Source organism: Phaenicophaeus curvirostris, chromosome 19, assembly GCF_032191515.1.
Source record: "Phaenicophaeus curvirostris isolate KB17595 chromosome 19, BPBGC_Pcur_1.0, whole genome shotgun sequence".
Lineage (NCBI taxonomy): Eukaryota > Metazoa > Chordata > Aves > Cuculiformes > Cuculidae > Phaenicophaeus > Phaenicophaeus curvirostris.
This window is the reverse complement of record NC_091410.1, coordinates 8,881,826-8,893,606: the sequence shown is the minus strand read 5'-3', so window position 1 is coordinate 8,893,606 and position 11,781 is coordinate 8,881,826. Positions and strand designations below refer to the sequence as shown.

At 56.8% G+C, this 11,781-nt stretch overlaps 1 protein-coding gene across 7 annotated transcripts in view; it reads right to left on the bottom strand.

Moving 5' to 3' along the window:
- BAIAP2 (BAR/IMD domain containing adaptor protein 2) overlaps positions 1–11,781 on the bottom strand; it is a 49,207-nt gene that overhangs the window by 2,456 nt on the left and 34,970 nt on the right. Inside the window, exons 7-16 of one of the 7 annotated variants that reach the window (XM_069872559.1) lie at positions 10,827–10,979; positions 8,921–9,148; positions 7,897–8,098; positions 7,205–7,406; positions 7,027–7,095; positions 6,625–6,787; positions 6,283–6,381; positions 4,829–4,863; positions 3,703–3,712; positions 1,777–1,867 (exon numbers count right to left, since the gene is read on the bottom strand). In XM_069872559.1, the coding sequence (XP_069728660.1) occupies positions 1,777–1,867; positions 3,703–3,712; positions 4,829–4,863; positions 6,283–6,381; positions 6,625–6,787; positions 7,027–7,095; positions 7,205–7,406; positions 7,897–8,098; positions 8,921–9,148; positions 10,827–10,979 (1,252 nt within the window). Of the gene's footprint in view, positions 1–1,776; positions 1,868–2,463; positions 3,719–4,828; positions 4,864–6,282; positions 6,382–6,624; positions 6,788–7,026; positions 7,096–7,204; positions 7,407–7,896; positions 8,099–8,920; positions 9,149–10,826; positions 10,980–11,781 lie in introns of those variants that run through there. The other 6 variants (XM_069872558.1, XM_069872555.1, XM_069872554.1 and 3 more) reach the window with 6 other exon arrangements.

The following is an 11,781-nucleotide window of genomic DNA, read 5'->3' as shown; positions in this document are numbered from 1 at the left end:
TCCTACCTCACTTTCCAGTACACCTAAAGCTGGGGCTGCTGAGAGGCTGGAGAAGCTGCTTCAGCTCCCCAGGCTGGGCTTAGAGCCATTCTCAGGTGTAGGTGCACCCCAAAATCACCCAGCTCCACACCTCGCTGCTGTGGGGACTGTGGCTCCCTGCAGCCTCTCTGGCGAGGGATGCAAGAACAGAGCTTGCAGCTCTTTGCCACACAACCTGGGAAGCCTTCAGAGAAGCCAAATGCTGGAGAGGCAGAGTGCAGGGAGAGGAAGGGCACCTGGATGAGCTTCCTGCACACCACGAGCTCAGCCCAGCTCCCAGCAAGCCAGCCTTGGCCACCCCAAGGAGTGGCAGCATCCCACAACCAGAGCCATGAGTGGTCGGACTGGGCTTTACCTACCTGGTGCTGTCTTGCTGCCACCGTCTCTTGCCAGCTATGGGCAGGAGGTGGCTCCCAGAGGGTGCAGGCAGCTATGGGGATACCATCGGCGTGTGCACAGCCACCCTGCGCTGCCCAGAGCCATCAGGTCCAAACCCACACCAAACACAGGGGCCGAGAGAGCTGCAGAGCATCCCTGCAGCCCCTGTCTCTCCTCTCTGCAGCCAGCCAGCTCTTCCCTGCCTGGGAAGCCCAACCTGTGCCCACCAGCCCTCCCCAGGCTGCACAGACCCTCTCTGATCTGCAATGGAGGCAGCAACGAGACCTCGTCAGCCCCCAGGGCTGCTGGTGGGTCTCCACCACGGGTCACAGCCAAGACAGGGGTGCAGGTAAAGTGTTAGTGACACAAACATGAACGTTGGGTTAAGCCGAGTTAGGAGCAGCTGTGGTTACCGACTACCTCTACCTGGACCCCAGCACCTTTGGAATGTCCTTGGTCCCCTCCCACAGGGCAGGAGGAAGGGTTTCAGTCCCCTTGTCTCCCAGGAAGGGCACTTGCTGCCTCCCTCTCTCATCTCTCACCTCTCCAAGTGCGCTCTTGCTTTCCTCAAAAGATAAAATGGCTTTTGCTTAAAAATAGGGTAATTAATTTCCCACCTCATTAATGCAGATTCTTAGATCACTTTTCCCCCCAGGATGCCAAAATAGATTCTCAGGACTGGAGGGAGAGGAAAGGTTGCTTTGATGAGTCACCAGGGGTTATTTAACTATTTTTGTTCTGGTAGAGAAGAGCCATTGGGACAGGAGCCCACCAGCAGCTGCGAGAAAAACAGCTCACAGATCAAAGAAAAACCAGGAAGGGGCTCTCCTGGGCTCTGCAATGCAGGCAAGGCAAGGTGGGGGTGTGTCTTGGCTCCTTGGGAAACTTCTCCATCCCTGCCCTTGGGCCGTGGCTGGGGTCAGGACCTGGAGGCTCCCAAGATGCATCCCCAGGGCGTTCTACAAGCAAAAGAAGCTGCTCAAAAAACTTGACATTAGTGCGGATGTGCTCTGTCCCACAGGAGAGGGCTGGTGGGCCAGACTGGAGAGACCTACAACCAAACAGGCTGGTTATGGGGAGCAGGGGAAGCAGCAGGAGCAGCAGCTCAGCATCCCAGGGGAAGCGTGGCCCCAGCGGGCTGCCCAGCGTGGCGGTGGTGCGAGAGGAGCCGTGCGGACGCAGCGTGGTTCAACCAGGAGCTCCTGCCACCGGGATGGGGAGAAGCGATGACAGAGGGAGGGGACGCGCTCGGCTGGGTGCAGGGGAGAAGCAGAGCGGTGCCACCATCCCCACGCAGCCACGCAGCGTCACCCAGCACCAGCACACCCAGGGTCTGGGCACCCGAGAACATCAACTTACTAACTATGGGCAGGGGCACCTCAAAACCTGGCCACTTCAACATCGGGGCTGCAAGGGAAAGAGAAGGCAGGTTGGAGGACACCGGGACGCACTCCGACCCCTTGATGGGAACAGAAGGTGTTGGTTAAGGAGAGGAACCAGGCTACGAGCCGGCGGCGTGCACCCAAGCCCACCGGCTGTAGCCACACACGGGGCCTCTGGGCAAAGGAAGCAGGAAGAAAGAGAAGAAAAAAGGAGGAAAAGTCTTGTTTATTGAGTTGCTGGTGCTGCCCAACGGCTCCCTGCGTGGAGGGGAAGGAAGGGCACGGCCAAGGCAGGCGCTGGGAGCCACCTGCAAAGAGAGGCCAGGGGTAGTGGGGGCTACGGAAGGGAGAGGGGGGGTTTCCTTCCCCTTCTCCAGCCACTGCTGCTTTCCCACTATGGGCTAGGAAACCGCAGCCACAGCCTCATCATGCAGCAAACAGCAGCAGCATCCCATAGCGACCTGATCCTTAAACAGTTTTAGCTGCTCCTGCTCAGCAAAGCTGTTTAAAGCCTGCTAGGGAACACCCCACCTAATGCTGAAAGGATGGAGAAGGGAGGGGAAAAAATAAAAAAAAAAAAAGGCATGGCAATATGCAATGTGCAATGCAGGCGGTGATGGGCAGCACACAGGCACGGCAGCCGAAAAAGACACCGAGGCCCAGCTCAATGCAATAAATAAAACTTTTATTCAAACAATAACTCAGTACAGGCCACATTTCTCTCTGGCTTTTAAAAAAAAAAGGCTTTCCAGCACTTTACAATCTCCGTACAGGCTTTGCTAGGCTGGGGTTTTAACCGCCCCTTCTAACATTTCAGTCATTCAGCATGAAATATCCTACGTTAAAAATCTTTAGGAAAATCAGGACATCGATGCAGGAGGGTCTCGTTATGATATGCCCGTAGGCGAGAATATAAAACAAAAACTTGTCTGTGTTTGTGTGTGTGTGTGTCTCTATTGCCAGCAATGTCCCAGTAAACAGGCAATGTGAGAGGTTTTAAAAATCACATCAGAAAAAAAAGAAAGCGTGGAACAGCTTTTTGCGGTGGAGATGGCCACGGGCACTGGAAGGGCTTTGGAGTGGGACCCCGAGTGCCGGGAGCCCCCAGTGCAGCGGGGGAGCTGCCTCGCTCAAGCCCAGTTTAGGGATGTGAACATGTCCTTGGACAGCATCACAGCAGCCCCCAGCGCTAACGTGAGGTAACAATACCTTGCTACAAAAAAAAAAAATATATATATATTTATAAAACAACCAGGAATCACCCTTCCAGGGGGGCTGCCGGCTGCGCCCCAGGGCAGGCAGGACCCCAGCCAAGAAGCAGCCCTTTCCCCAGCGCGAGAGCTCTTGCACTATCCGCTTTTTTTCCCCAAAGCCACCACAGCGGGTGGTTGGATGGAAGCGGATCAAGCCGAGGGGAGAGGCCGGGGGTTGCTGCCACGACAGCATCCCGGGCGCGGGCATCCCGGATGCTCAGTAACAGTACGGACACCAGAGGCCATGCATATTTTTTTTCCAGTCTGGGAGGTTTAAGTCCAGGCTCGTGCGAGGCGGCTGGTGGGCAGCCCCAGAGGAGGGATAGTGCATCGCTAACATTCACACGGGAGTACAAAAAACTGGGTCCCATTAAAGTGTAAACTGCATCCAGGCTGCTTCAAAGCGAGCACAGACCGATCGGCAGTTTCTGCTCTGAAAAGGCTTCAGAAACAAGGGCACTGTGAACACCAGGGAGGGGTGGAGAAGCACCATGGTTTCCTTGAAGATCACAAGAGTTTAGAATCCAAAAGAAGTCGAGAAACAGAAACGAAGGGGAAAGAAAAAAAAAAAAAAAGGAGGAAAGAAGCAGAGAGCTCTTCCAAGCAGCAAGGGGCCGCTGCTAGCCAAGGTGTCCTCACACCGTTGATACCAAACTGCCACTGCCACTGCGAAACAAAGCACAGGAGACTGCCAGAGTGGCCAGGACCATCAGCACGCGCTCGCCCAGCTCCCCAGCATGGCACCACGAGGTAGCACCATAGCCCAGCTTGCCAGCTCGGCACCACGAGGCAGCATCATCATGCCCAGCAGCTCAGCTCGCTGGCACCGCGAGGCAGTGCCATGCACGGGAGCTCAGCCCCTTGGCACCACGAGGCAGTGCCATGCACAGGAGCTCAGCCCCTTGGCACCGCGAGGCAGTGCCATGCACGGGAGCTCAGCCCCTTGGCACCGCGAGGCAGTGCCATGCACGGGAGCTCAGCCCCGTGGCACCGCGAGGCAGTGCCATGCACGGGAGCTCAGCCCCGTGGCACCGCGAGGCAGTGCCATGCACGGGAGCTCAGCCCCGTGGCACCGCGAGGCAGTGCCATGCACGGGAGCTCAGCCCCGTGGCACCGCGAGGCAGTGCCATGCACGGGAGCTCAGCCCCGTGGCACCGCGAGGCAGTGCCATGCACGGGAGCTCAGCCCCGTGGCACCGCGAGGCAGTGCCATGCACGGGAGCTCAGCCCCGTGGCACCGCGAGGCAGTGCCATGCACGGGAGCTCAGCTCCCCGGCATGGCACCGGAGGGACTGGCAGCAGTATCCCCACATGAAGGCAGAGTGGTGAGCTCAGCCCCTGCCCGTCACCTCTTTCTTTGCCATCTGTCCCTGTGGGGTTGGGGTTTATCTCCAAGAGCGAGACGGGGCAACTCCAAGACAGAGGGAATGAGGATGGAGGAGCTGCCAGGGAAAGACACACTGTGCTGTTGCCACGGTCTCGCTATCCAGGCACAAACCCTGCAGAGGAGCCTGGGGAGACACAAGCCTCGCTGAAGAAGTGCGAGGTCGGGGCTGGCAGGGGCTGGTCTTGGGACCTTTGGTCCCTCCATGCTCACAGACCACACCTGCACCACATCGTCCACCACACGGCCTCATCTCAGCCACCACTTTTCCCCTGGCAAGGTCACACAGGGCCCTCCACAGGAGTGTCCCTGCTTGGTGGCACCACAGCTTCACCCTGAGCCATCACCAACAGTTCACTTTCAGGTAACGCAACAGGAAGGTGAAAGTCTTACCTGCTGACAGACCTCGTCCCGTAGTCATCGAGACCCTGCGGAAAGGAGGGGAGGAAGCACAGTGAGGGGTGGGAGACACGGGCTGTTGCCCACTCAGGTGCCCTGGAGGGTCACACGAACAGACCAAAGTGCATCAGGACCCAGGCCTGTGAGCCAATGCATTTGGAGAGGAAAGAGATATGGAGATGATTTAAACGGCATTTGGACACCAGAAGAGTAAAGTCGCACCACTCTTTTCAGAGCAGGACTTTATCTAGCAAGACAAGGGAAAGCAACAGCCAGGAGAGCCCTGGTCTGCTCTTCCCAGCCCCACCATGGTAGAGCTCTAGCCACTTCTGAGATGCAAGACACTTGAAAAGAGATCAAACAAGCCGGAGACACCAGTGAAATGTTCTGTGGAAAAAGGCGTTTGTCTGTATTAACTCCCACCAGAAACCCACAGGGCTTTGGACCATTTTCTCCTTCAGCCGGTACTGAACGGTGTTTGCTGCAGGGAAGGACTGCACTGGTCTGACCAGGCTTGGAGGATGCCCCTCAAGGACTTTGCTCCCTGGGCAAGGACCTGCCCTGGGATATGGCCATGGAGCAGTTCTGCTCTCCGTGACAGTCACGAGACCGGTCCAGAAAGGAGTGGGAGTCACTGGTCTCTGAGCTGGCCAGGTACCTGCACTCCCATCATCCCAGGAATGCTCCCAATCACAGAACCCCAACTCCAGCAGCAAACCCTGCTGGGAAAACCCAGCAAATGGCAAGAAGCAGGGCTGCACTTATTTCCACCCCCTACCGAGAGGGCCAGACCCTGGATGGAAGAACTGCCTCTGTGGAGCACCCTGCCAAAAGGCTGGATGCTGCATGGTTGCATCTCCCCCTCCTCATCCTCTCCCCATCCGCCAGCACGTGCCAAGTGCTCCAGGAAAGCCAGTGTGGCTCATTCCACCACGCTCATTTGATGAGGAAGCCCCACTATGCCAGCAGCTCCTGGGTTAAGATGATTTCTTCCACACACGTATCCTCCTTAACTGATTATCCTAGAAACTGAGCTCATTTTGGACAACCACTGCCCTGCACGCTCACCCCCAGCATTCCCACAGGACCATCACCAGCTTGAATTGGCATGTGCCAGAGAAAACACTTCCAGCTGCCTGTGAACAGCTGGTTTCTGGTGGGAGGCTCTCGTGGAGTTGGCAAGTGTTGTCCTTTGGGGGTTTATGGTGCCGTTTTGTGCCATTTGTTTCCCTGTGCCTTGCCTGTTCTGCCCAGGAAAGCCAAACTGGCCGGTCCTCCCTGTGTTCTTGTCTCCTCTCCCATTGATTCCCTGTATCCCCCATCTCCTTTCTCCCCAGGAGAGATCCTCAACAGGAGACGGGGCTCCAGGCAAGGCACACGGATTACCAGGCAAAACTGGCCAACTACCCATAAATCCCAAAGGAAACATTGCGTGCGATCGGACTTACAGCTGTCGACCTAGCGTAAGGCTTGTAGTGAGCGGAGGGTGGTTGGCAGAGGCCACTGGAATAGTCTTTAATTGCACACCCATAGGGCATTAGGTAGTCCTACAAACAATGAACACAGGTTGGAGAGCGGCCCTCCTTTCACCCCACGTGCTCTGCACCATGCCAGGACTGAGAACACGCTTTAATACATTTCATCCCTCTGCTTTAAAACCGTAGGATGTACAGAGATGCTGCAGGCACCTGGGTCACCATGTGCCTGTACCCAGCGCCCAGCGCTTTGCTCAAGCATCTCCCATTTATAAAAAGTCCCCCACCTAAGTAGGAGAAACCCCGTAGGCTCACCTGGGAGAAGGCAGGCACGGCCACGCTGTACGGCCTCTGCTTGAAGGTGTTGACTCCTTGCGCTGGGAAGGCTTGGGAGCCCATGCCGTAGTCGGGCGGCGGGATGGAGATGTCGTCTTTGTCTAGCAGGTTGCCGGTGCTGCTGCTCTTCCCTTGCTGCAGGCTGGGAAGACCCAAAGCAGAGGCATCAGCACCAGTACCCTGCAGGCTGAGCCCCCCACGCTGCCCATCCAAAACACCCCCAGGCTACCACCCGCCTCTGTTGGGAGGCGTTCCTAGGAACGCATGATGTCCAGGGAAAGTGGAATATTCCCATCCCAGCTCAGGCTTCAGGCTTGGGAGAGACTTGCCCTGCAAGCCCAGCACAGCACGCGGAGGTAGATGAGCGGGTGATGCTCCTACCTTGCATGGACCCGCTCGCTGCCATCATTGTCGAGGACCCGTGTGTAGGAGAAAGGAAACCAGCCCCTCCTGAAAGGCAGAGACAGGGAATTAAGCTAAACCCACATTTATTTGTGGAGGATCCTGAAGAGGCTGCACTCCAAGTGCACTGGTTCGTGGGGACGACTACGACACTCACATTTTTGTTTTCTCGCTCTCTCCATAATGCCAGCCGTCCCTGGCCTCCGGCACCAGCAGTGTGATGAGGTCACCCTCCTTGAAGCTCAGGAGGGTGCTGTTATCTCCAGCAGCATGAGAGAAAATGGCCTGCACCCTTGTCCTGCCGTTCCTCTCGAGCCCGGCAGCCATGGAGCTGGAGCGTGGCAGCGTCTTGTTTTCGGCTGGTAGAAGAGAAAGACCAGTGAGTGCCTCAAGTCCTTCACCTTGCAGCCAAACCCAGGCAAAGGCAGAGTCCCCAGATTTGCTTATTTTATTCCAGGTGCCAATAAAACCTTCAGTATTCAACTCAAACCTTCCCCCTCAACCAGCAAGACTCCAGGCAGGATCAGGCCACTGCTCACAGCATTTCCCAACAGCCACAGCAAAAGGAGCAGCCTCCTTGCATGGCATTTCTCAAGGATTTCCTCCTGGAAATCCTCTCTGGGGGTTGAAACCTCACCTAGCTGAAAACCTATGGCAGAACCCAGCTCCACATGTTTCCTCGCCCCGAGTGCAGAGGCACAAGCAGCACTTGATGCCAGAGGGATGCTGCTGGTCACTGCCTCACCACCAACAGCACCCCTCTGAGGACTCTGCTCCCCAAGAGCATTGCCCGGCACAGCCAACCCCACAGCACCCCAAGAGCCCCTGGAGCCCAGGACAGAGCCTCACCTGATACGTAGCTGTTTTTCGGTGGCACGTTTTTGCGAACTGGGAGTGTATTGGAGTAAGAGTCACTCAGCTGCTTCTGAGGCTGGGGAGGAGATAAAGATTTGGGCTGTGCTGGCTTCATCTCAGACCAGTGGTTGTACCCGTCACTGTCTGGGCCTGAGACTCCGTTCATCACAGGCACGGCCTCCTGCGCCGACATGCGCTACGAGAGAGGAGAGGAGGGGGGGAAGACGGGGAACGTCTTCATTAGGGCATCTCACCACAGGTCCCACAGTGGGATGCAGCTCATGGCAAACCAGAGCTTCAGCCTGTTGGGTTTAGCTCCCCACCTGAAACAAGCTGCTCTCAGGAAAGCAGTGGGGTTTCCTCTATGGGATTTAACCACTCCAAGCTCCCTTGCACTCAATAAACCCCTCCAGAGCTCTACTGCTTGTGCCCCTACAGCAGGGTGGACACCCTTTTCTGAAGGGTCCTTCATCCCATGGGTCACTCCCAGCTGTTACTGGAGTGCCTTGCTTCAACAAGGCTGAACATTAGGAAAAAATTTTTCACAGAAAAGGTCATTGGGCACTGGAACAGGCTGCCCAGGGAGGGGGTTGAGTCACCTTCCCTGGAGGGGTTTAAGGCACAGGTGGATGAGTTGCCAAGGGACATGGGTTAGTGATTGATGGGAATGGTTGGACTCAATCCGGTAGGTCTCTTCCAACCTGATGATTCTATGAACACCACAGTTCTGGGACCAGAAGGACTGGGATCAGCCAAGTCCAGCTCACAGGTTCCCTGAATTGTCCCCTCAGAACTCCTACTCCTCCTGAGCTCAGCAGCCCAAGAGGGCTGGGATAGCACAGGCTGTCCCGCCCATACTCGTGTCAGCCACAACATACTCATTCCCATATCCCATGCCCATCATCAGTGACAATCCATCAAAAGGCAACTTGCTGAGGACAACGGTGACACCGGCCCAGGCTCGTCCCTCCAGCTTTGCTCAGAAGGGCAGGACAACATCCACCACGGAGATACTTACTCCTACAAAAGGTGCCAGCTCCGGGGGGACAGGGAGAGGTTTGGCACCAGGGATTGGGTCAGAGATGATGAGGTTGGATTTGGATGTAGACAGAGGGCTGGGCATAATGGTGCCATTGCTGCTGGCAGCCATCTGCTGCATCAGCTGTATCGCACGATCCGGGATCTTGTTGGGATCCGAGCAGGATTGCTGCCACAGGGGCAGCTTCTGCGTCAGCATCTCCTTTCCCTGCAACAGAGAAAAACGAGGCATGAGGGCACAGGGCTGCAGCAAAACCCACCCAGCTCTGCACCCCTTCCAAGACAGCACTCAAGCTGTGGCCTCAAGCTCCGCCAGGGGAGGTTCAGGCTGAACATTAGGAAAACATTTTTCACAGAAAGGGTCATTGGGCAGTGGCAGAGGCTGCCCAGGGAGGGGATTGAGTCACCTTCCCTGGAGGTGTTTAAGGGATGGGTGGATGAGGTGCTGAGGGATATGGTTTAGTATTTGATGGGAATGGTTGGACTCGATGATCCGGTGGGTCTCTTCCAACCTGATTATTCTATGAAACCTGCTCTTAAGACTATTTCAAAGCCCCAGTAGGCTCTCCTACTACTGGCCACCAGCTCCACTCAAGCGATGGCTGCTGCCAGCATCCCCCGGGAGCCGTAGGCAGCAGCAGGACGGCGTTTTTAGCCAGCAAGGCCCACGCTGGCTGCTGGGCTGGTGCGGGGCTGGGCACCCACATTGCACCTACACCCACCTTGCTCTGGATGAGCCACCTGCAGAGCCCCCCTCTTGCAAAAACCAGCCTCCACGTGCTGCTGCGAGAAGCTTTTGGGTTCACTGTGCACACGGTCATGCTGCAAGTGCAGGCACATCATGCCTAGTGACCCCCTCATCCCTTGGGGGAGGGAATTTTCCCCTCCTGCACTACAGGAGGAGTTCACATATGCCGAGGATCGATCCAGCCGGCAGCACAGCGCGGGGACAGCACTGACTAATCCAGACTCCCTCTCTCCTGCTCCCCAGTGCCAAGCGTGGTGGTGACAGATGGGTGCTCTGAGCAACAGGGGGTGGTGGGGGGGAACAACCAGAGTGGGAGCACGAGGCTGTGGGAGCAGCGCCAGCGTGCCGAGCCCCCGTCTGGATGGATTCTGCTCTGGAGTAGTGCAGGAGGCCACTGCCTCCCCAGCCAACAGGCAGCAATGCCAGCCCCCAGCCTGGCTGGAATTGTGCACGAGAGGGTTTGGAGCAGCAGTTTAATCCCCATCCTTATTAAAGCCAGGGGATACTGGGGGTTCAGAGGGAGCCCTTCTCCCTGCCCTGCCAGGCAGGTAGTGCTGCTCCAATTGACTCCAATTCCTGCTTTACATTTCTGCTGCTTTTGTAAACCACAAGCTGATGCATGAGGAACCGGATGAGCCTCAGCTGAGGGACAGCACTCAGACTTCTGTGACCATGACAAGCACGAGAGGTGAATTCTGCCCCATCCACCTACCAGGAGCTCTCCTGTGCAGATGAAGTCGCACAACAGAGGACAAGATACGCAGCCAGGTTCTACCCTCACTACTGCCATGCTGACCCCCAAGCCACAGATGGTCTTGTCTACCTTCTGCAGCCAAAAGCTGCTTTAAAACGCAGAGCAGCATCCATGCCTCCCTCATTACAGCAAGGGCAGCTCAGGGTGCACTGGGAAGACAGCACAGCCCTGGAAACCTCCATACACACATGATCCCAGGGCACCTCATCTGCGGGACACCCACTGGTATATTCCTCACCCTCTGCCCCACAAGTGCACCAGACACAGCTTTCAGGGGATCCGCCTGCTCTCCAAGCAGCAGCTCACGATGAGAGCATCCATCCCGTGCCAGGACAGTGGGGACCTGTAACCCAGGAGTCGTGGGAGCTCACGGGGCAGACTCACCTTGGCATGGTAGGTGATTGCGCTCTTCGCTACCGCACATTGTTTCTCTACCAGGAAGCAGAACCGTCTCCTCTCTTCCGTGAGAGCAGTCTTATAGCCGTCGGACACGTAGTTTTCCAGCTCGCCTTGCTTGTTGCTGATGGCTTCAATATACTAGAACCAAAAGAAAACCGGAGAGGTGGCTGCCCTCACTGCTTTACCCAGTGAGCACAAGGGACGCCGCAGCAGACTCTGAAGAGGAGTCAGGGAAGCTGGGTGCCCACCGGGAGCACCCCCCAGCACCAGGACAGACGTGTGCCTGCGTGGCCTCTCCAAGCCACCCTTACTCATTGGAGCCCCCCCCACCCCAGAAGCTGAGTCAGCGTGTGGGCTGGGAGCCGCGCGGGTGGCGGGACGAGCTGTACTGCATGCAGCTGCCCTCCCACCAAACCGGCACTCGAGCCGCACCGAGGCAACTCGCATCAGCCGTGGTAGCCAGGGAGGTTGCCCTGATCACCCAGGGCTGGCAACGTCCCCCGCCCCAGTTCCCCACTCATCCCTCCCTGGCATCACAGCACACAAACCACCCTGAAAAGTCAGCCCAGGCTGAACACCTCCAGCACCTCCTCTGCTGCTGGCATCTTTGCTGAATCAATCCTGCCTGCAAAGATCATGGAATCACAGAACATCCTGAATTGGAAAGGACCCACAAGGACCACCGAGTCCAACTCCTGTACCTACACAGGGCAGCCCCAAAACTCACACTGTGCGCAGGATAGATGGGGCAAGAGCTGGGGACCATGGCAGAACAGCATATGAACCTCCAACATCCACAGCCATCGCAGCAAGTGGACTGCCAGGACAACTGTTCCTCAATGCCTCACCCTGGGGCTGGGCAGGCTGCTTTCTCCTCCATCGATCCTCTTGGGACGTCCCTAGCTCTTCTGCAAGAAACTTTCATCCTTGATGCGGCACT